Source organism: Cricetulus griseus, chromosome 6 (genome assembly GCF_003668045.3).
Source record: "Cricetulus griseus strain 17A/GY chromosome 6, alternate assembly CriGri-PICRH-1.0, whole genome shotgun sequence".
NCBI lineage: Eukaryota > Metazoa > Chordata > Mammalia > Rodentia > Cricetidae > Cricetulus > Cricetulus griseus.
Window position 1 is genome coordinate 3,747,473 of NC_048599.1, and position 25,085 is coordinate 3,772,557.

Sequence of the window (25,085 nt, forward strand, 5' to 3'; positions counted from 1 at the left end):
AGTGGATCACAGCCCTCACACACCTAAACATATAGCACCTTGACCATGGAGTTACCAGACTCCAGAAAGTGGGAGAAGAGATGTCCTCCTGTTGTAAATTGCCTGGTGTCATAGAAGAGCAAAAATGACCCTCTAACCTCAGGCCCCTCCATGGTGCCTACTGACTGCAACAGCCTCCTCATGGATGCATGATGGGGAATGCCATTCTGTATATACGTTTCTCTTATTGGTTAATGTAGAAAACACTGATTGGCGAATTGGCCAGACAGGAAGTGACGTAGCTAGGCAGAATCAGGATATAAGCAGGGAGAAACAGGAAATTGCTCTCTTCTCTGCAGAGATGCTTAGCAGCCACCATGTAGAAGAGGAAGGAGTAAGATGAGACCACATGGAAATACTTAGATTAATAGAAACGGGTTAATAAGACAGAGCTAGCCAATAAGAAGCCCTAGCCACTGGCCAACGGTTTCATAATTAATATGGTATGTATGTGTTTATTTGGGGCTAAAGAACAAAGGGAACAGCCAGGACAAAGGATTTCACTCAACAGATGCACCCAGTTAGTACAACTTTGGATTGGCTTTTTAATCAACTTCACTTTAAAAACTGATGTCTGAACTGCTGACTTGAATTTGGTTTAAAATTAGAAGGTTGTTTGATTAATTTTAGCCTGAGACTAAATCTCCAGCAATTTCTGATATGGTCGTAAACACAGCTGTCATTTTTGAACTCTATATTTAGGCAGAGTAGCCTCCTTGGCATTGATGATTGTAAACATGGATCAACTCTGAAAGACACTGAAGTCTTCTCTGTGACCTGAGGACTCAAAGATGCAGCCAAGATTTAATGCTTTCTGCAAACGGCACATTCGTCTTGCTGGTGTGCAACTGTGCTTTTATCTAAATGGTAAAATGATGATATGCATACCAAAGAATGTTTTAATTAAATTTATTCATGACTTTGAAGCAGCAAGTATTCTGTTTGTATACCTATTTTATGGTTCTATATACCCAGGGTTGTGTAAAAATTTATCAAGTGAAAAGGAGTCATAGGGGCAGGAGTAGGAAGCCTGGGTCTAACTGCATTCCTTTGTCATACTTGTTAACCTCACAGAGGTGTCTCTGTGAGCCTCTTTTAACAGCAAGGAGACCTCCAGGAGCCCCCTTCAGCTGTGTGGAGATGTCTGTAAATGCATTGAACAGCATGTAGACTTTTTCATATAAGTGTGGTCTCATCAGTGAGACCACGGCCTGATCAGAAGTGACCTCAGATGGTGTTGGAGAGATGGCTCAGGGGTTGAGAGCACTCTTGTAGAGTGGTTGGTTCAATTTCTAGCACCCACATGGTGGCTCACATCCACCCATAACCCCGGTTCCACAGGATCTGGAGCCTACTTCTGGCCTCAGTGGGAACTGCACATACGTGGTACATACATGTAGACAAATACACAAATAGAAATAAATAAATCTTTGAAAAGAAGTGCATTTGGCTTACAGTTTGATGGGGTATAGTCGTCCCAGAAGGGAAGACTTGGCACGGGGGCTGTGAATGCAGCATGCACCTCAGGTGCCTGCTCGTACCACGTCCTCAGGGAACAGAAAGAGACGGATGTCTGCTCAGCAGCATCTTCTGCTCACGTCTTCCCTTCCTCTTGTATTCATTCTGCAGAGCCAGCCACAATTAGGACGAATCCTTCCTCTACAGTTAAACCTCCCTGGAAACACCCATCAGGGTGTGTCTGTGAGGATGTCCTTTAAGTGAACCTAAATGCAGTTAAGTTGACGGTGAAGACTAACCTTTATATCTCATAAGCCTACTAACTGCAAAGGGAACTCAATATTACCCATTAACTGTCAGAAAGCCTTGCATAGACACCTGTACAAGGTGTGAACAGATCAATAAACACACACAGAGTCTACAATAGCTAGGACTTGATTGCACAGGCTGAGCAATGCAAGCCCTTGACAATCTCCTTAAACACCTGCCACCCGCTAGCTGCTGGTCTCACACTAGCAAACGCAGATTCTCTTATGAATTATTACAATAGAACAGTACCATGGGAGATGGTAGAGAACCCAGATATAAGCCCTTGGAGGTCAGCAATCCCCTTGTAAAGGTGTCAAGACCACACGATAGAGGGAATAACATTATCTCTGACAAATGATACCCAGGGAAAATGGACATCAAACCTGAGCTCCCGCCTCACACCTCTAGCTCCCATCACACACTATAGTGAAAATCAACATGAAATGGGTAAAAGACATTAACATGAGGCTTGAAACTGCAGGATTATAATGAGGAAACACTAGGTACATGTCCCACAGCATTGTGGGTAAAGATTTCCTATATAAGACTGAACAGCCAAGTGTAAAATAAAATATATTAAAAACAGTGGGATAGCCTCAAATTAAAACACTTCTACACACCCATGGAGCTGGGCAGAGTTGTGCGACCACATCCCTGGGGAGACAGTGTATGCAAGCCACCCGTGAGACATGAGGTCACCACCCGATATGCTGAAGACATTTGCACCAGTAACAAGAAAACAAATGCACTTTGAAAACACAGACAAGGGTGTGAATTGGAAATGAACAAATGAAGGCAGGGGAAATGACTCAGAAGGTTGTCACACAAGCATGAGGAACTGTGTTCAGATCCCCAGCATGCACATAAGAAACAAGGTGTGACCTCATGTCCCTGCAGTTCCAGCACTAGGGAGGCAGAGGGAGGGGGACCCATGAGGCTACAGGCCAGCCAATCTGGCCCAATTGGTCAGCCCTGGGCCAATGGGAGACTAAATCTCACAAAAGGTGGAGAGCAACTGAGGGAGGCGACCACAGCCAACCTTCGGCTTTCAGAGGCCCAAACACACAGGCACACACACAGAAGAGACAGACAGACAGACCTTCCACGCAAAGTCCTTACACACATAGTCCAGCATCACCGCCGCACACCAGGAAAAGTGAGTTACATCACAGGGGATACCAGCCCTCGCCCACCAGAAATGGCTGCCAGGGGAAAGGCACATGACCGGAGGAGGGTTGGCCAAGTCCAGAGAAAGGAAGACCTTGCTGTGCTGCTGCTGGGAATTCAGATCAGTCCAGGCAGCCCGGGGCCTCCTGGGAAATACAAGCACAGTTATTGCTTGCCCAGTGTGTGATCCAAAGGAATTAAAATGATGCTTGGCAGTTAAGACCACGTGTTGCTCTTCCCAGTCACCCACAGCTGCCTCCTCTGTCCTCATGTGACACACGCACAGGACACCTATGAGAAGGCCTGCGTTTGAACTGCACAGCCAAAGACCTGGATTCTGTGGGCCAGCTGGTTCCCTTCCCTCTGCCTCAGAGAGAAGGGACAAAATAGAAGCTACCACACTAGGATGTCATCCACAGAGGCAACAGACCACACAAGAACCCTGACCAAGCTGAAAAAGAAGAGCCACACACCAGCTCCAAGATGAAAACCTGAAGGTGGCACTAACTGGCTGTGACCCTCACTGGCCACCGAGTCCCACCCTGACATCTCTGCTACTTGGTGTCCAGCAAGGACAAGCACAGTCTCTTCCTCCCTCATCCTCACCCCAAAGGCCCACCAGGTTGTTCCAGAGAGCTAACAGTGAGTGTGTGTGTGTGTGTGTGTGTGTGTGTGTGTGTGTGTGTGTGTGTGTGTGTGTAGCGCCACCTGCTGACCACAAAGCATGGATTTCCCAGCCCAGAGCCTGGGCTCACCAGGAGAGGAGGTTTTGATACCTGGGCTGGTGATATTTTGTTTGTGCTTTAATGCATAAAGCTTGCCTTAAAGTCAGAGTTTGGAGCTAGCCACTAGTTAGCCATAGAGGCCAGGCAGCGGTGGCTAGCTCTGCACTCTGGTCTTCTTCAGGCAAGCTTTATTTATTAAAGCATAAACAAAATATCACCACACCCTTCTATTCTGTGGATTCGCCACAGTGACAAGTTCAGGTGAGTCTTGAACCATCAAAGGGACCTTTACTTAGTCCTCCCCACACACAAAATGGGATTCAAGTGACACACACTTTTTACACGTCCATAGAGGACTATGGATCCGGTGGGGGACCACTCCCCCTTTACACCCACAACTCAGGAGCAGCAGCACCCTCAGTGTTTGCCATGCTGTCAAATGCCTGCGCCTGCTTTTCCTTAGGGTTCCATCTCCATTCACGGCGCTGCTGACCTGCTGACCTCTGCTATAGCCATTGTAGGTACCAGAACTACAGCTGCCAGTCCTAATCCTATCAAGTTGGAAACATTATGTCTTCTTCATGTTATTTGATGTTCTTATTGCTGTGATAAAATACCCTGGAAGCAGCAACTTCAGGGTTTATTCTGGCTCAAGGTCTGAGAGTGTAGTCCACCATGGCAAGGAAAGCATGCTGGGAACATGAGACAGCTGCTCACAGCTCCAGTCAGGACGCTGGCACTGGGCTCATTGGTTCACTGTCTCCTTCTCACCGTGTCTCGACCCTTGGCCTCTGTGACAGTGCTGAGCACATTCAGAAAGGGTCTTCTCCAACCTCTGAAGAGGTAAGGCTCACTGGAAATGCCCCCACAGACTACTCAGGGTGTGTCTCCTAAGTGATCCCAAATTCAGTCAAATTGATGGGCAACCACCACATTTTTCTGTGTCTGCTCTTTGTATGTGAGTTAAGTTTAAAAGGCAACACAAGTGGATTCTCAGGGATCTTCTCCTCAGAGTATCTTGGACATGCTTGTACCTCAGAGCCCACCACACATCCTGTCATCTGCACAGGAGTCTACTGTCCACATGGGGTGTGACTGAGGGACTTCTATGGGCCACCACTCAGGGAATATCCAGTTCCCATCACACATAGCACCACTGTGAACCTCTGCACAGCCCAGTTCAACAGACGTGCAGCTGTCACAACTAGGTTAAGGGATGCTACTGGCACCTGGCAGGTGGGGCTGATGGGTGATGCTCAGCACCCTACATGGCATAAATGACCAGCAGGGAACACATTTATGGCTTCAAAATGTGGCTGTCCAGTGCCCACACAGAAGCCTCTGTGTCCAACAGCTGTTCTTGGGGTGTGCGAGGCCCTTGGGGTAGACTCCAGAAGCAAAGCCTCTGGAGCAGAGTGTGTGAGCTTTTAAATTTGTACAGCTCTTTAGGCAAGCCAGGCCTAATTCAATCAGAGAGGTGAGCAAGCCTGAGTTTGGTCACAATTCTAGAAAGGCTGTGTCAACATATGGTGACTGAGCCCTAAAGAAACTCTCTGTACTAAGACCCAGGGAGGAGAGCTGTGTGGATGGTTCTCTACTGAGAAGCCCAAGCCACAGCAAACACCTCCCTCCCGAAATTCCTACTGTGAAGCCTGAGCCTTCATAGCCTTCCTGGGACAGTGGTTAAGATGGCTTTATGGGGTGCTAAGGTTCCTAGTGAAGGATTAGCACTTCATAAGACACACCACCTAGGAGCCAGGAGGCAGCCATCTCCCAACATGAGATCTTGGATTTTCAGGCAAGTCTATAACATTCTGCTACAGAGCCAGGCTATGGCAGCCTGGGTGAAGTTAGAGACCTGCCTCGTCATAGCTGGGAGCATTCTCGGAACATCCACCGTGTGTACAGGTGCTGCAGCTTGTGTGCATGAATAACTGCAATGTTGGGGTCTGTACAGGGACAAACTATGCAGGGAACTGGAAAAAGACCCCCAAAAGTTTTCTCTCTCACCCACTGTGGAGGCTTGAATGTAATGGGCCCCCATAAGCTCATAAGGAGTGGCAGTATTAGCAGGTTTGGCTTTGTTGGAGAGGGTATGACCTTGTTGGAGGAAGTGTGGTTTCCTAGGCTCAGGATACCACTCGGTGTGTCAGTCATCTTCCTGCTGTCTGCAAGACAAAGGACTCTCAGTTCCAGCAACATGTCTGCGTGCACACTGCCATGATCCCTGCCATGATACTAATGGACTGAACCTCTGGTCTGTGAGCCAGCCCCATGAAATGTTTTCCTTTATAAGAGTTGCTGTGGTCATGGTGTCTCTTCACAGCAATAGAAACCCAAACTAAGACACTCATCTTCCTTTGGAAACCCCTGAGATCTATGTTTCCACCCTCGTATATGAGTTCCCTGGGCCAGGCACAGGGGTGCTGTGACAGACAAGCCCATATATGGGCTCTAGTCATAGGTTGAAGACAGGAGAAAAGACAAACCCAAACATCTCCTTTAGATACATACTGAAATAGCTCCTTGTGGAATTTGTCTTGCATTACTGGAGGATCCTCTGAAGATTATGCCCTCCCTGAGGTTGACCACATACACCTAGAGTGACTCAGCCTGCGTGTGTATGCAGGGGTGTGTGCATGCAGGGGTGTGTGCATGCAGGGGTGTGTGCATGCAGGGGTGTGTGCATGCAGGGGTGTGTGCATGCAGGAGTGTGTGCATGCAGGGGTGTGTGCATGCAGGAGTGTGTGCATGCAGGGGTGTGTGCATGCAGGAGTGTGTGCATGCAGGAGTGTGTGCATGCAGGAGTGTGTGCATGCAGGGGTGTGTGCATGCAGGGGTGTGTGCGTTCAAAAGCCTATATTTGCTAGCATACATGCACAGAGCTCTGCATCCAAAAAAACATACAAACCCCGAGCCCATGAACCCCTTCACTACATTGTAGACATCACATCCCACCTGGAAGTCCAACTTTCAGGATATGACCACCACAGCAAATAGCTACAACACACAGTGTGGCCAGCAGATGGCCTATGCCCCAGCCACTCAGAAACCACGCCTGCCCCTAATGAGGCTTCCATTGTTTCCAAGCATTACGTTCTGAGGCAAGGGGTCTCCAGAAAACTTTCCTTCAAACATTCATACAGGGCATCAAGAGTGCACACATGTGACAGATACTGAGCCTTGACCTTCACTGATGGAGGACTGAACCTTGACCTTCACTGATGGAGGACTGAACCTTGACCCTCACTGATGGGAGGACTGAACCTTGACCCTCACTGATGGGAGGACTGAACCTTGACCCCCACTGATGGGAGGACTGAACCTTGACACCTTCTGATGGGAGACTGAACCTTGACCCTCACTGATGGGAGGATTGAACCTTGACCCCTATTGATGGGAGACTGAACCTTGACCCTCACTGATGGGAGGATTGAATCTTGACCCCTATTGATGGGAGACTGAACCTTGACCCTCACTGATGGGAGGATTGAACCTTGACCCCTATTGATGGGAGACTGAACCTTGACCCTCACTGATGGGAAGATTGAACCTTGACCCCTATTGATGGGAGACTGAACCTTGACCCTCACTGATGGGAGGACTGAACCTTGACACCTTCTGATGGGAGACTGAAACTTGACCCCTGCTGATGAGAGGACTGAACTTTGACCCAACCTGAAGGGAGAAGGGTGGGAGATACACGTCACAGGTCCACCTGCAGCCCCCACTTCCCTGTTTCTGCAGCACCCAGCGGCTGAGATGGTGAGAATGGGTCTCAAGTTAGGAGGCTATTGATAGAGTCCAGTCATCCCATTTAACCTTGTCTTCAACTCAGCAAGGAAGAGCGGTCTCCTGGGAAGTCCCCACTGAGAACTCCCGTCCTCCCCAAGGCAACACTCATATATTTTTCTTTCTTTTTAATTTTTTTTATTTTTGGATGGGGGAAGTGGTGCTGAATTCATCTTCCAAATATTTAATTTTAAAAACATGTATCTTTGAAGAGTCATGGTCACACTTAAGTATATGACAGCAGCTGTTTGCACTTGGCTTTTAGGAAACAAGGACCCTAGGTTATACATCCTGATAGTGACTCCTGGGCTCCCTTCACAAGCAGCAGAGAATTCTGCCTCCCCCTGGAGAATACAGAGACACAAACACAGACTCAGAAACCCTGTGAAAACCCTGTCTTGTGTAAGTCCATCTGTCTGTCTGTTCACATCACTCCGGATGGAGCAGCTATTGGAGGTCAGTCAATTACTTTGTCTTCTCGCCTTCCCTTTTTCATCTAGTTTTAACATCAGAACGCACAATGTTGGCCATGTGCACACTACCTCCACGCCTTTGTCCAGGTCATGAATGTACACTGGCCATGTGTACACCACCTCCATGCCTTTGGCCAGATCATGCTTGGGGTGCTATGTCAAGTTCATTCATGGCCCACTTGTATGCATTGCCAACATTCATTGGAACAAGCATCCAACCTTCCAGAGACAATTCACTCAGTGTCTTTAAAGTCCTTCTGGACCTTGTACCCCCCCCTCCCAGGGAATGGTCCACTTTCCAAAGTAAAGCAGCCCCCCTTCTCTTCAGTACAGGCCCTCTACTTTGCCCCTTCCTAGCCAATGGCCAGCAGAAAAGCACCAGCCTCCATGTGCCTGGTGTCCCTCCCCTGACCGTTGCCCTCCTCACCGGAGATGATGGAGTCGTTGAGTGCCTCCTCATCCTGATACAGAAGCAGGTCATCCTTGAGCTCAGAGCTCAGCATCAGATTCTCCTTGTTCTCCTCCGAGTCCTTGGCGGCAGTCCGCTTGTTCTCTGAGGCCCCATCAAAGCTCCACATCTCCTCCCTCTCCTTGCCCCGCTCCATGCTGGACGTCCTTGACAGACGCACGTCCATGCGTTTCTTTGGAGACCCTCTGCATTCCCGTCCTTGAAAACTGAATGGGAAAGATGGCTCGTGTTACATTTTGCTGGAAACTCACAAGAATCAATGCAGAACCCAGTGAACACTCCAGTGGCAGTGGCCCCAAATGATTTCTCAGTCCTGGGCACCTATTGCAGGGAGATGAAAAAGCAATCTGGGGCTTTGAGCCTATAGTACTTGGTCTGCATTGTGCCCTGTCCAAAAAGAGGACATGTGTTAAACCCTGATAATGTGCAGTTCAACCATTCAGACAAAGGGCTTCAGAGACCCAAGAAAGACATTGTGTTCCTCCAGTGTGCCACCAAATTAGTGTGTGGCTTATGGACTAGCTCTCCTTTAGCAAGCCTCTTTCCTTCACACCAGCCATAAGCCATCAAATCAACTGAGCTGTGGCCACAGGGCAGTTGTATTCTCATGGTTAGATCCTTGGGGCCTTCAGAGTCCTCAGCAAACAACAGCCCCTTCTGACTATTCCCTCCCAGGAAGCCCCTAACTTCCCCGCTGAGGGATCATACAAGGAGTCTCCTGGTTTGTTTTCCATGTACTCTGTCCTCTAAGAAAATCAAGAAGGTTCCAGTGGAACAAGAAACCCAGCCCAGGCTCTGGGTGACTAGGAATGGTACTCACAGGGCTGGTCCCCATGGGTATCACAAGTGTGCAGGATCACAGCCTCACCTGTCCTGACGGTGCTTTGTGGCCAGTGCCCTATGGAGCTCCTCAATCACACGGCTGGGGGGCAGTGGCCGATGGACAGTGGTGAGATGAGGGGATCCTGTGGGAGTGGCAAGCTGTCCTCGGAGAGCCGGCTCATTGCTCTTCATGCTGGGGCCTTGGAAGAGTGCAGCTTGCCCTGGGGTGGAGCAGAAATGTACACAAGCATCACCTTCCACATAGGGACCAAACCCTGAAGAAGATGTAAGGTGTACTCCTAATGCCCTGCCAGGCCACCTGACCTACATGGAGGCTCCAGTCCAGACTCTATTCCCAGGGAAGAGACCAGGACATGACTGCCCAAGGCCCTGCATCTACAGGGCCATTCTGATGGGAGCCAATGTCATTCTGCAAGGTCTGGGGGAACATCACTCCTTCCCTCATCCCTTTGAGGTGCTGTCTTCCCAGACCTGTTATTTGTTACATGGGAATCATAAATACTTGCAGATCTCTGCAGCCACTCTCCCTTCTACCTCCGCCCTTTAAACACCATCTGTTCCCATTGACTTCCAACCCTATCCCTGCACATCAGCCCTTAGGGCTCCTTCTGGACTATGAATCTTGTCCATCTTTCTCATATTCCTTTTGATTTAGACTCACGAGCTCAGTCCCAAAGACCCTTGGGCTGCTCTTCTCAGCCTCCTGGTATCATCTTTCTGATCACACGCCACTTTCTTCAGTGTACCCCATGGAGATCCTTCTAATCCCTGGAGCCCCATGCTGCCCAACTCTGAGCCCTTGAAGGCTCTCAACCTCCACCCCTTCCTCACTGAGACCTTCTGAGTCTTGCCTGTTTAGAGCCGCAAGGACCAGTCCAGGAGGACCATCCCACCTTGTCCTTCCTCTCAGTCATGTGGGAGAGGCTGAGGCACAAAAGTGCCTCAAAAGTGTTTAGGCATCTCCACAAAAGTGTTGAGCAGTGCCTGTGTGGGCAGACAGGGTAGGGCTTCAGTTCCTCCTGGGGACAGTTCTTGCTTGAGACACTGATCACGCCCTGAACACCCCCAGGGATTCTGTGTTCCCAGACCCGTTTGGTCAGCATTGCCTCCAGTCCTTACCAGAAATGTGTACAGACAGACAGAAGGAAGTATCCTGCTTATATTTACATGGCAGCCAGGCTGGGGCTGGGATCTCACCAAAGGTCTCTATACCACAGTGGGTCACAATACAGAAACAAAGACCAACCCACAGGAGGCACAACAAGCCAGCACCCTTCAGCATTTCTGAGGAGCATGGTAGTCCACCAGCAGACTCACGTGCCCAGCACACCTCTTCCTACTGCCATTTCTGAAAGGGAACACTGAGGCTCAAAGATGGCACAGGGGTGTTTCCAGGAGGCGCTTGCTCCAGCTGCACTAGGGAGAGACTGTGGGACCCTGACGTAGAGTGGGCTATCAAAACAGGACAAGGCCAGGAGAGAATTTGAGCTAAGTAGCCTCTAGAGGCCAGGCAGAGGGCATGCAGGGAGCTCCAGGCCTCTGGAGTCACAGGACAGGGAGGAACAGTGACAGGGTTATATAAGCCCACTTTGACCCTCCCCAGGGCTTCCATGGAGGAGGCTCATACCAAACACTCACAAACAGGATCGGCATGGCTGGGAAGATGGTTCATTTGGTAGAGTAGTTGTCTTCTGAGCGCAGGGGCCTGAATTCAACTCCCCAGAATGTTGCAGAATATTTGTTTAATGATGTAAAGATATATTGAATTCGTTTAGCTATGTAAAGATGCATTGCATTTATTTAATTATATAAAGATGTGTTGCTGTTTCACCTTGCCTGCCAAAGGCACCTGACTGATCTCATAAAAAGCTGAACGGCCAATAGAGAGGCAGGAGGTATAGGTGGGACTTGGGCAGAGAGAATAAATAGGAGAAGGAATTTAGCTTGAAGGGAAGAGTGAGAAAGAAACGCCAGGGAGACACCAGGGGCCAGACAGACAGGCATGGAGAAAACAGGAAAGTAGGACATACAGAATGAAAGAAAGATAAAAAGCCCCAAAGCAAAACATAGATGAATAGAAAGAGGTTAAATTGAGTTACAAGAGCTAGTGGGACAAGCCTAAGGACAAGCATTCATAATTAATAATAAGTTCCCATGTCTTTATTTTGGGAGCTGCTTGATGGTCCAAAGAAAACTCCAGCTACACCTGAACCCATGTTCTTTGTCTGTTTTTGGTTTTGTTCTGTTAAGGAAAAGATGCAGCTGTGATGGATAGTGAGTGCTTGTTGTGCCAGCACTGGTGAGAAGGATAATGGATAGTGTGTGCTTATCGTACCATCCCTGGTGAGAGGGGTATGTGTGTGGTGGGGAGATCCTTGGGGCTTGATGGCCAACAAGTCAGCCTAACCTAATTGGCAAGTTCATGGAAAATAAGAGACTGTCTCTTATTCTCCTCTTCTGCCCCGGGCTTCCACATTCATGTAGTTACATGAACACACATATGACACATATGTGCAGGACCAGAAATATACACTACAAAACCAAACACAGGCCCTTAACAGACTTCAAACAGGGTAGTAGTGGCCCAGTCCAGAACTATGGCCCCCCAGGACTGAGAAATAAACCTATCGCTGACAGGGTATTTTGCCACAGTAACTCAAGGAAATAAAGACAGCGGGGTCCTGGTGTCAGGCTAGGATGTGCCTCACCCGTGTCCCCAGAGCACAAAGACAGGAGCTTTGCTTCTCTGCTATCGCCTAGTGCTCCTGTGTGGAAAGGAAAAGACTGACAACAAAGACAGAGCCACCTGAATGTGGTCTCAAAGGCAGATTCCAAACACAAGTCCTGCGCTTATCCAGACACAAGTCACCTTCCTGTTCAGTCCAACCAATGACATCAAAATACAATTGCCTGCTGCGAGTTCCTTCCACTGAGAAAGGGTGAAATGAGAAGTGTTGCTGTAGGCTGTAGATAGGCTGTAGGCAGATCCTGGGACCCAGACGGTGTGCACACATGAGGGTAAAGGTGGGGGAAGTGTTCACACTCTGAGGTAGGAGTCTCTCAAACAATGGAAACAAAGTCCGCAGACTATCATAGCCCATTTTGTGCTTTCTGTGGGGGAAAGGCAGGCATTTACTGTTCAACCAAGTGATTTTTGAAGTGCTTCAGATGTCAATACTTGGAGAGCAGGAATTACCACAAATGTGGAAACCAAATTCTAAGTAGTATTGTTTTGCCTCAACTTTCTCTCTGTGTGGTCATGACAGGCAGCAACTGAATTTTTTACTCATTTGCAGCCTCATAGACAGCACAGTTCTGGGTACTCATTTACTCAGTACCTCATTCAGTTACACAGCTGCCTGCATCTGCTTGGCACCTGCTGTATGCCAGGCACAATGGCTGCACCTCTATCTGATTGTAAATGCAGAGACCGAGTCCCCCTGGGCACATCTCCGTGCAGGGCTTGTGCCAACACACTAGGAGGCTTAAAATAACAGCATGGTTCCCTCTGTTCTGGAGGCCAGACATCTAAAATCAAGGGGAGATCAGGGTGACCTCCACTGAAGCCTTAAGTAGGGACTATTAGGATTAGGGCTAGGATTAGGGTTACCCCACAGAGCCCCATCACCCTGCTTGTGCCACCAGTGACATCCTAGGTTGTCAAACACTCTTCTGGGAAATCCAGGAGGAACCAAGGTCTATGTGGTGGTTTGAATGGGAACGGACCCAATGGGCTCATGTATTTGTATGCTTGATTTCCAGTTAGTGAAACTGTGTGGAGGAGCAGGAGGTGTGGTCTTGCTGAAGTGGGTGTGGTCTTATTGGAGGGAATGTGTCTCTGGGGGTGGGCTTTGAGGTTTCAAAAGCCCAGAGCAGGTTCAGTGTCTTTCTCCCGGCTCGCCTGTGGATTGGAGTGCAAGTACCCAGCTGTCTGCCTACATGCCGCCCGTGCTTCCTGCCACCATGATCAGGGACTAACCTTCGGAAACTGAAAGCAAGGCCCAGTTACAGACTTTGTAAGCCTTGCTGTGGTCGTGGTCTTTTACACAGCAACAGCACAGTAATGAAGACAGTATGAAGAGCAGGACCTGGAGGGAGGCCCAGCCATGTTTGCAGATGACAGAGCAGAGTTTGAGTCCCTGTCAGCTTCAGGATCTAGGACAAGTTATATCCTCTAAATCTTTAGTGTTCTAAACTGTGCACAGAACGCTTGCCCCTCCTCACGCAGGACTCAGCCTACTGAGGATGTTTGTCCACAGGGTAAGTGGCTTCACCGAGCTGGACCAGCTTGCCAGTGTCTTTTTGTTCCCACTGCTTCCACGGGGAGCATGTAGGAATGTTCTCTCTCTCCCTCCTCTCCTCTCTCTCTCTCTTTCTCTCTCTCTCTCCGTGTGTGTATGTGTGTGTGTGTGTGTGGTGTGTGTGTGTGTGTGTGGTGTGTGGTGTGTGTGTGTGTGTGTGTGTGTGGTGTGTGTGTGTCTGTGTGTGTGAGTGTGTGTACACGTGTGTGTACGTGTGTGTGTGTGTACACGTGTGTGTGTGTGTGTGTGTGTGTGAGTATGTGGTGTGCGTGTGTGTGTGTATCTGTGTGTGTGTGTCTGTGTGTGTGTCTGTGTGTGTGAGTGAGTGTGTGTGTGTGTGTGTGTGTGTGTGTGTGTGTACGCACGCATGTATCTTGTCTCCCTTGGGTCTGAGATGAGTAAATGCTGACCTCCTGCAGTTAGTCCCCCTGTAAAGTCAGAGCTGCAGGGGAAGATGACACAGGACTATGTGACAAAGGGACTTCTGCCTAAGTGTGCTGTCACATGAAGTGCCAGAGCCAACCCAGGCTCTGTCCCATGTGCCCACAGAGCCATGGTGAAGGAGGGAATGAGATACTCTCAGGGAGCTGAAGAAACAATACAGGCAGCAGAGATGGCCCCATCCTGAGGTCTGGATGCATGCCCTGGGTTTGGATTCTAGAAGGTTCCTCTATGACTGGTACAGGACGCTTGCATCTGTTTGAAGGGAGCCCAAGCAGTCTGTACTCAACAACCAGGGCTTGTAGGAACACTTTCTGTCACCTGCTGAGCCCAGGCACAAGCAAAGGTGAGAGTCAGCCTGGAGCTGGAGCCAGGCAAGATGGGCTGAAGACACAGACAGAGGGGAGGATGATGGGTAGGAGTGCAGAGACGGGGAAGGACATGCAGACCCACCTGTGACAGTTTTTGTGGCTTTACAGCTGGCCTTGGGTGGTGGAGTGGGCAGCAGTGGAGGGCTAGGAAGCTGGCTTGCAGATCTCTCCAGGGGTCTGGGAGGACTGTCCGGGGAGTCAGACCCAGCTAAGGCTTGAGAGAGCTCATCAGAGGTGGGCAGGATGCTGCCATCATCTGCCCCTTCTGCACTGGACGCAGTTGGTGTCTTGGCTGGTTCAAAGGCAAAAACAGAGTATTTAGAGGAGGCTGCCATACCTGGCTGGGAGAAAGCAAGACCTAGTGGCAGTAGTCTTGATGGACAGGAGACACACTGAGATCCCTCCATGTGTGAACTTGTCTGGGCATTCAGTTGTAGGGAGAAACCCTGATTAGATGTACCGCTGACCACACCCACTTGGGAGTGGTCACAGGTACGTAACAAGGGTTTAAGGAGGGGGGTGAGCATTCGGCTCTCTTTCGCCTGGCTGAGCTGTCTGGGAAGCATTTCTGGGTCCACCCTATTCAGGTGCAAACCTGGTCACTGGCTCCCTTGTGTGATTATTTTTCCCCAATGAACTACCATTTATCAACCTAGCTCTGACTCCACTTTGTAATAATCTATGTCTGGTGTCAGAAGATTTGGGACTGAATTTGAACCCACAGGTGGGTCGTGACCTAGGGAACTAATTTTAACCCATCTCTGACTCCACCTTATAATCATCTATAGTCAGTGAACAAGAAGACAGCATGAGAAACAGAGGGAGTCAGGGAGTCATCTCAAGCACAGGTGACCATGTGCTCCCCACGCAGCAAGGTTGGGCTGCTCACACGTATAAGCATGCCACCTCGGCAGATGTTACAGTTAGAGAAGTGAGTGGAAGCTGGATGCTCCTTACCCTTGGGCTGGCTTGGTACTAAAACTCTGTGCTCTTCTGCTTACTAGCAGTGACTGCATCGGCGGAGACAGCTCCAGGCAGGATTAGTTCGAGGTTTAAAGAAAGGGGGCAGATGAAGCAATGGGTGCTCGTGCACACCTATTGTGCCCGGGGATCCTAAATTGGGAGCCAGGCTAGACTCTACCATGAAACTGTGTCTCAAGATCAAGAGAAACAAGTTTCAAGAAAAGGCAGGGGTGACATCTATGTGAATGCCTGATGCATGGCGACCTCACACAACTCTAGGTGAAGCCGTGGAGGCAGGGAGGGTGGGACCTCCAGGGACGGTCAGCCAGTCGGAGTCCTTGTCCTCTCTCCAGTTGCTCATCCAGGCCCTTCCTCCTCTGTGAGCTCCCACTGATCACCCTATTTTCACACTACCGTCTCCCTCTTGCCATTCTTTAGAACCAGTCCAGACCACTCTGACCAGATTCCTACTGGCTGTGCTCTGAGGAAGGCCCTTCTCTACCTCTCTGGATGAAGCCGTGGTTCAGTACTGCCCTCCTCTCAACCACCACCACCACAGCAGGACCCAACCTGGGTCTCTCCTTCAGGTGACTGCATCCAGCACCCGCTATCCAGTCCTATCTCCAACTGCTGACATGGTCCCTCCACCCTGTCACACAGATTTGCAACAGAAATAGAGGCCACCAGACATGAAACTGCTCAATTTCCTCATCAAACACACCTATTATCCTTCCCCTTCAAGGTAGCCATCTCCCTTCATCACAAATGGATAGTCCCTCACTTTCTGCTCTGCCAGCACAAACCCAAGGTACCAAGCCTTCTGGAAGGCACTTACTGAAAACACACACACACACACACACACACACACACACACACACACACACACACACACACACACACACACACACACACACACACACACACACACACACACACACACACACACACACACACACACACACACCTGCCCCAAGGGGCAGGGCTGTTCCCTGCTGCCTGGGATCCAGTCAACCCTGTTTGCAGGACCTAGATGCTGTCCATGGTGCTGAAGGACCCTCCCTGCTTTGAGAGCATCCAGGGAAACCCTCTGGGCTTTTATGACTGCCCAAGCATGTGAGAGCCACAGAAGTTTCCCGTGTAAGCAATACACCAGTTCTTTGAGTTAATGGGGATGTAGCTTTTGCTTCCAGGGATGGCTGTCCCAACTCCTAGGAGCAGCATCTCAGAAGGCCTTGCAGATCTGAGAGCTCTGTGTCACCAGGGTGTCAGAGTGGCCAGAACCTGCACCATAAGGTCTGTATTCTTGCCCTGTGTGGATGCGTGTGAACACGCTATTTTTGTTTTCTCATGACTTAAGCAGTCCCTAGGAGTGTCAACTGCTAAATGCAGTTTTTTTTTTCTTTTAGAGGACATTGGACTCCAGAACAATCATTCTACTCCATTAACTATAATGTGTGGCACCTAAAGTCTCCACCTTTCATTGTGCCATTTATTTTTTGCCCTGATACTGTTAAAAAAAATTCTGTGTGTTTTGAGGTAAAAATGGTTGTGAGATCTAGGTGTGTGGTTATATATTGTTTATGATCTAATAAAGCCACTGAAAATCAGAATGCAAAGCTAGCTACAGCCATATAAACTGGACAGTGGTGGCCACACCTTTAATCCCAGCACTAGAGAGGTGTCTGAGACAGGAGCAGGTCATTCAGTACTCAGTCTTGGGCAATTAGTTTCCAGCCATGTTGAGGTCATGATCACCTCAGCCCTGGTAGAGGTAAGAGATCTCTGGCAGTTTGGCTGCTTTGCTTTTCTGATCTTCAGTTTGATCCCTAATATCTCTCTCTGGATTTACATTATTCATGCTACAAAGGTGAGAATGGAGATGGTCCATCTCCAATACACACGGGTCCTGTGGCTTCTTCTGCATCAGGTAAATCAGCACAGGGTGGTAGAGGCTCTGGCCCAGAGCCAATGCTGTCACGGCCAAGCTCACAGCCATGGTCATCAGGCTCTGGGACACACATCTACACTGCCTGTCCTCACAGTCATGTATGAGACGATACTGAGCATCTGCACAGGGCTGTATGTCTGCTCTGGCTGGCTTAGCATAACGTCCTGTCCTGGTTGCTTTTGGGTAAGCATGTTCTATAGGGAACAGCTCTCAGCATGCTTCCAAGGTCATGATTTTGGGAGAAAGAGTCTCAGCATAGCTTCCAGATAATTAATTGCTCTCTAACCTCTATAAGCCCTGGTTTCCCCATGGTCTACTAAGGAGGGAGGCATGAGGAGGCACTAGAGGTGCCTGGGGACATGAAGCACTTGTCTGGCCTGGTCACTGGAGGCTCCACTCGGAGAGGTAAGGGCTATGCTTTGGCAGGTAGATGGGTCTCCTCTGCCAAGGAAGGGGTCTTTTCCTTGATACACCATTGCAGTGGGCAACCAGGCTGAGCTCCATAGCTCCTCCATGGCTCTGATGTACTCTTCCTGGAATGGGATTCAGTCCTGCACAGTGGGAACACAGACAGGTTAGATGCATCTGGGACCTAGTTATTTTCCAGGAAGTTGGATGCAGCATCCTGACTGAACTCCCTGCATCTGTCTGGGGGCATTGCCACTGGAAAGGTCAACATGGAGCTAGGACAACCTTGGCTTAGGGCTCTCCTGCTGATTGAGCCAGTGGGGCCTGTTGCTGGAGTTTCTCGTCCACCAGTTTGGTCCCACAAGCACTTTGGCCCCAAATAAGCACACAGAGAGTTATATTAGTTATAAAACTGTTGGCCAATGGCTGGGGCTTCTTATTGGCTAGATCTGTCTTAATTATTAACCCCAATCTATAATTCTATGTATTTCCACGTGGTCTTGGCTTACCGGAAAATGCAGCTACCTGGCATCTCCTCATGGTCTCTCTCCACCTCTCTTCCCAGCATTCTCCTTGTCTCCTAGCCCCACCTATCTTCCTGCCTCAATTGGCCAAGCAGTGTTTTATTCATCAACCAGTAAGAGAATCATATATACAGAAGGCCATCCCCCATCAGGGGTCAGTGCAGATCTGTCTGCTGTGCTGGAGCTCTATGTGAGAGCTGGCTGAAAAACCCTGACTTGGGACAGTCTCACAGCCCTGTCACCTATGGAGAGATCTTATCCTGTCTGTGTCTGTCTGTCTGTCTGCCTGTCTGTCTGTCTGCCTGCCTGCCTGCCTGCCTCTCCATTTCAGTTGCATGCCATAGGGAAAGCAATCCAAACATTCCTGAGCATGTATGTTGGCATCTCTACCTCACTTTAACTGCAGACCTGCAGTTCCAGCTATTCTGGAGGCTGAAGCACGGGGATCACAAGTTCAAAGCCAGCCCAGGTAACTTGTCAAGACCCTGTCTCAAAGCCAAAAGTGAAAGAGGGCTAGGAATATAGCTCGATGGTAGAACACCTGCATAGTATGTGTATAGTCCTGAGTCTGATCTCCAGTACCACAAAGATAAATGAATTAACTAATCCAAATTAACTCATTAAGCACGGCCACCCAAGCTCCGCCCCAGCACTCTGACACCATTCTCTCTTCTACCAGGAAGTCCTTTCCATTCCCTCATCATGGCTGCCCTGCTAAGTCAGTCACCAACCTCTAATTCTCCCCTTGGCTTTTGGGCCACACACTTGCCTGCTGCTCTGGCCACACTTGCTTGTTCAGTGTTCCTTGTGGGCTCTGTTCCCTGTGCCTACCCCTTACTGCACCATCAGCTCTCGCCTGGGTCTTCCTCCACAGATACCCTCTGGCTAGTCATTCCTATCCCCGGTCCTCTGGCCTTAGCATCCAGTCAGTGTCTCATCTGATGAATCTGAGATTCTCCGCCTCCCCAGAGTGTCAAACAGGCTGGGGCCCACATATATCCTTACCCAACTCTTCTTGTTTTTTCCATACAGAAACTGAACCCAGAGCCTTGATGTGCTAAGCAAGGGAAGGCTTGTACCTGGTGCCTTTTTCTTTCTCCCGTGTGCATGTTGCATGGACACACAAATGCATGCATGGGGCTGGCAGAGCTTGACATCATGTCTTCCTCCTTTGCTCTCCATCTCCCATTGCACCCGCTGCTCACCACTTCAGCTAGGCTGGCCAGTAAGAGTCTCCAGGATCCAATCTCTGTCCCCCACAGCACTGGGGTTACAGTCACACACCGTACCCACTGAGCCACCTCCCCAGACTTCCTTTTGCATTTTATGTGGGGACAAGATGTCACTAAGTTGATTTAACTTGTAATCTCCTGCTTCAGCTTTCCCCAGTGGGCGAGATGACAGGCCTGCACCTCCAGGTCAGGCTCTGACCAAATGCTTGATTACTCGTGCAAGCCCTATGCCATCTTCCAATCCTGTCAACAATCCTGCTGAGTACCACCTGGCTCCAGGAGCTTTTCTACAGACTGAAGCCACAGCACAGGAAGAGGCAGAGCCCCAGTCTTCCCCTGGGCTGAGTCCCACATGGCCTACCACCCAGCAGCCAACAACCCACGCCATCCCGTCTCACCCTTTCCACATTACAGCCCGTCTCTTTCCTGCAATTCATGGACAACCCCTGTCAGCCCACCCCCATCCTTCTCAGAGATGTCACCGATCCCCACAGAGAGCTACCAGAAGCCTCCAGGGACCTGGCTGGTATAGTATCAGCCAAGCTTCCTCTAGTCTCCTAGCCTCAATCTTTGTCTCCTCCCTAGCCCAAACACCATTCCCTAAATCAGAGACTGGAAGTTTCTGTGTAGATGACCAGATGGCAACTGCTTTCAGCATGGATTACATGGGCTTTGCCACAATGATAGCCTTTGCTGGAATAGAAAGCTCCAGAAGGTCTGGCCAACCCAAACAGCAAAATCTCTATCGGCTTCACACGAGGGTGGACATATGGCTCTCTCACTCTCAGCATTGCTCCCTAGATCAGTGCCTCCATCCATGTGTTAGCCACAGTCACAAGGGGCCACTAACAACCTGCAGGTACCTAATGATTGAGGCCTGAGGCACGGTTGTTTTGCACTGATGAAACAGTCACATGACTAGCATACAAGGAGTCACAACATGCACTAAGAGCTCCAGGTTTCCTGAGGAAGTTCCTGGGTCCCAGGGCCACTATTCTAACCAGTGGGCAATGGCAGGTGGGGCCTGGGCTCAGAGGGATGGACCCAAATGACCAGCCCTGACCTGATGGTCACACAGACACAGGCAGTGGGCAGGGTCTGACCACGATCCTACAGTTTGGCAACTTTTGTTCTAGACCTCAGTAACAACTCAATATCTAGAACACTCCAGAAGTCAAATAAAGGTTTACTTCCTGCTTGGTTCTAGTTTGGTCTATAGAATGTTTTAGATAGGATCAAGCCTGGGCTCTGATACTCAGGAACTCTATGGTTGAGAAAGCAACTGTTATGGCTTGGATATGACTGTGACCCCCTACCCCAATCTCACTGTTTGAACCTTGGTCCCCAGCTGCTGGTGCTATTGGGGAGAGAGCAGGAACTTTAAGGGGTGGGGCTTAGCTAGAGGAAGTAGATCTGTGAAGGATAGCCATTAATGTTTATAGCCTAGCCCAGCTTCCTGCCAGCGCCCAGCTTCCTGCCAGCGCCCAGCTTCCTGCCAGCGCCCAGCTTCCTGCCAGCGCCCAGCTTCCTGCCAGTGCCCGCTTCCTGCCAGCGCCCACTTCCTGCTCTGATGAGATCAGAAGAAGCCCCACACTCCTGGCCTCATGGAGCTGCCCACCACATGCCTTACCCACCATGTAAACCCCTCACACCATGAGCCAAGGAACCTCTCCTGAAATGTCTGCTTGTTGAGTATTTAGTCACAGCAGTGAGAAAAGGCCACTAAACATGGTGAGTCAGCCACTTGGGACTAGTTAACCATTTTTAAACAGAGGCTGTTATAAGATATAACACTGAACATGCAGAACTCACTCACCAACCTCGTTCTTTTTAACTAATGCACTCATGGGAATGTCCAGCCTAGACCTGAGCAAGACCCTGAACTGTCCCATGGAAGTCAAATGCTGCTTTTTCCGGGTGCTGTAGAGAATGAAGCCAGGAAACAACCCCCCCACCCAAACACAAGAGCTGGGGAACATGGACCTCCAAACCAAAGGAAGGCTGGAGCCCACCCCTTTGACAGTGTCTACACCGTTGATGTTACAGTATTCAGACAGATTTCATTCCTTCCCTAAATACACACACACACACACACACACACACACACACACACACACACACACACACAGGCAAGAGAGAGGGGGGAGAGGGAGGGGAAGAGGAAGAGAAAGAGAGAAGATGGGGAGATCAGGTGTTTGTGGGCCAAGTAGCAGGTGGCAGCTACTCGTGTGTGTGTGTGTGTGTGTGTGCGTGCACGTGCTTATGGTGTGTGTGTATGTGTGTGTGTGTGCGCGCGCGCGCGAGTGCTCATGGTTTATGTTTGTATGTGTGTGAGTGTGTGTGTGAGAGTGTGTGAGAGTGAGTGTGAGTGAGTGTGAGTGAGTGTGAGTGAGTGTGAGTGAGTGTGTGTGAGTGTGAGTGTGTGTGCATGCTCATGGTTTATGTGTGTGGGGGGGGGTGGTTTCTGTGTGCATGTAAGTGTATGTGTGTGGTTTGTATGTGTGTGTGTGGTATGTGGTTTGTGTGTGTATGTAAGTGTATGTGTGTGTGGTTTGTGGTTTGAGTGTAGCTGTGTGGTTTGTGTAGTTTGTGTGGCTGTGTGGCTGTGTGCCTGGGTGTTCTGGCCAGAGGTCAACATTGAGTGAGTATACTTTCTAGGGTTGGCCTGGCCAGCCAGCAAGTCCCAAGGGTCCTCTTGCTTCCTCATCATCATCCTTGGGATTACAAGCAAGCAGCACTGTGTCCAGCTTTTTACATGGGTCCTGGGAGTCACACTCAGGTCCTCACGCATGGCCAACCCTTTACTACTGAGCCAGCTCTCCAGACCTAGGAGTCTTCTCTTGACTGTGGAGGCAACAAGGACAGAAATGGCAGCTGCAGTGAGAAGGAGGCCAGTAGACCCAGTGCTGCTGTGCAAAGTGGGTGCCTGTAGCAGAGTTCTGGACCTGCAAGGCTGGATGTGGCCCAGGGGGACCCGGACACTGTTACATGAACAAGAAAGGAATCTTTGGCACCATGGCCTGTGACAGCTCCATGTACTTCCCAGTGACCTTTCTCCCTGACCTCAGTTCAGGGAAGATCTGATTTCTAAGAGAAAGCATCTGACCCTGACCCTAGAAAGAACCCAAGTGTTGTGTTTGGGGCCTCGACCAAGGTCATGAAGACGCTGAAGGAGCTAGTGCTGAGCTGTTCAAACCTGAGAGTCTGGATTTCTCCATTGTCAGGTGACATCTGTCTGTTATGAAATCCGTTCCACACAGAAGGACAGGGCCCAGATGCAGCTGCTCCCTCGGGCACAGAGCAGGATGTGGTACGTAAAGAAAGGTGACAGCTTTGGATCAGCATTTGGTTTCCCTAGCTCTTAGGGAAAGATGAGGACCACAGTAGCCTCAGGCTTCAGTCACTAAATAACAGAGCCTCAAACAGGGACCAGAAGGTAGAACACAGGCTTCAAACCCCTCAACCTCCACAGGAGGGGGCAAAGACCAGGACCCAGTGGGGCTGTGACTTGATGGCTTAGAAGAAACAGTTTGGGTGCTGTGAGTGACTATTCTCTGAGGCAAGCAAAGCAGTTGCCATGTTGGTAAGGTCAGCTGTGCCCACTTGGGAAAGGCTCCTCCATCCCAGCTGGGGGTTCTGACTGTCTATATGATCTCATGGAGTGGCAGGAAGGGTCACAAGAACTTCACCTGAATACCCAGCCATTACCTACCACTTACCACAGGCTGCACTTTCCATGCAAGCAAGAAAACCAGGGCCAGCTTTCTCAGAACCCACATACATGCTAGTGGGTGTGGTGGCTCCCTGTGATTCCAGGCTCATGAGGCAAGCCTGATAGTGAGACCAATCATACTGGCCTGCTTTGGGTTTGACTGAGAGTCTCTGCCTCAAAGAGTAAAGTGGGAGAAGGACCAGAGAAGATTTCCAGTATCCAACTGAGGCCTCCACACTTATATACACCATGTATAGAGCGTACACACACACACACACACACACACACACACACACACACACACCACACACACACACACACACACACACACACACACACACACACACACACCACACACACACACACACCACACACACACACACACACATACACACACACACCACACACACACACACACACACACCACACACACACCACACACACACACCACACACACACCACACACACACACACACACACACACACACACACACACACACACACACACACACACACACACACACACACACACACACACACACACACACACACACACACACACACACACACACCACACACACACACCACACACACACACACACACACACACACACACACACACACACACACACACACACACACACACACACACACACACACACACACACACACACACACACACACACACACACACACACACACACACACACACACACCACACACACACACACACACACACACACACACACACACACACACACACACACACACACACACACACACACACACACACGGAAAGAAGGGGAATGAAAAACTCTCAAGACCCAGGGTGAAAAGTCCCTCTGCCACTGGCACCAATTAGTGAGAGTAAGCAAAGCATTATGGGAATGTTTTCTGTATGTCCACATCAGCCATCAAGTCTCTTCACATTCCTGAGGGTTCAGGACCTTCCTACATCTCAGCTGGGAAAATGAGAAGACTACATGCCCTCAGACCCACATGAGGTAGGCATCGCTTCAACTGACCACAGCCCAGAGCTCATCATCAGCTAAGTCCTCTTGTCACTCTTTGCTGGGCTTCCCTCTGCCCGTGGGTTTGCCCAGGCCAGTTGCCTCCTCCCATCTCTGCCTAACCCAACACAGGCCACATTTCACCATATTCAACTCCCTAGTCTCTCCTGCTTCTTAGATGACCAAGGCCACCAGCCCAGCCTGTGCTCAGTGGAGGGAACAACCTCTAGCAATGCCCTGAACCCATCACTCACATACCCCTGGAGATTTGGGGCAGATGAATTTGGCCACAATCAGATGTCCCAATCCCTGAGATGACAGCATTCACTGTGGCCCTCCAGGGAAAAGACACCAATCCTGTCCTCTGTTGTGTATGCTATTCCCCTCCAGGGGCTAGCATCCCCTCACTCTGCCAGGACCTGCCCTGCCTTGGCTCTGAAGACCAGAGTAAGACATGATGGCCCTGCCACATCCACTCAGCTCCCAGGAGGCCATCCCCAAGCATTGTACCTCAGAAGCACCTGAGCTCAGACACAGCATCATCTGCAGCTATTCAGAGCCAGGTGGGAACAAAGAACCACCAAAAAAGGAAGAATGACTAGTAGGAGCTGAGGACAGAGATCCAGCCATGTGGGGGTGCTTGAAGGTTAAGTCCAGGGCAGGGGAACAGTGACCACAGATTACAGGCTCCACTCACAGTCATTAGACTATGCCAACCCAGGTCTGCGGGGTCAGATGTCTGGGTCTCAAGGTGTGACTGGTGTACAACAGCTGGGCCTTTTCCTCCCTGGGTCGACAACTCCTCAGACTCAAAATCCCCATTATGTCCCCAAGCCAAGTGAAACTGGAGAGGCACAGTCACCCCAGAGGAACAGCACACACACCATGAGCAGATGCCAA

General features: G+C 49.9%; 1 protein-coding gene across 1 annotated transcript in view; it reads right to left on the minus strand.

The window, feature by feature from the left end:
- The window catches only part of Phactr3 (phosphatase and actin regulator 3), a 197,777-nt gene that overhangs the window by 46,516 nt on the left and 126,176 nt on the right, over positions 1 to 25,085 (minus strand). Inside the window, exons 5-7 of the mRNA XM_035446563.1 lie at positions 14,471 to 14,680; positions 9,301 to 9,475; positions 8,391 to 8,638 (exon numbers count right to left, since the gene is read on the minus strand). Of these exons, the coding sequence (XP_035302454.1) occupies positions 8,391 to 8,638; positions 9,301 to 9,475; positions 14,471 to 14,680 (633 nt within the window). The remainder of the gene's footprint in view (positions 1 to 8,390; positions 8,639 to 9,300; positions 9,476 to 14,470; positions 14,681 to 25,085) is intronic.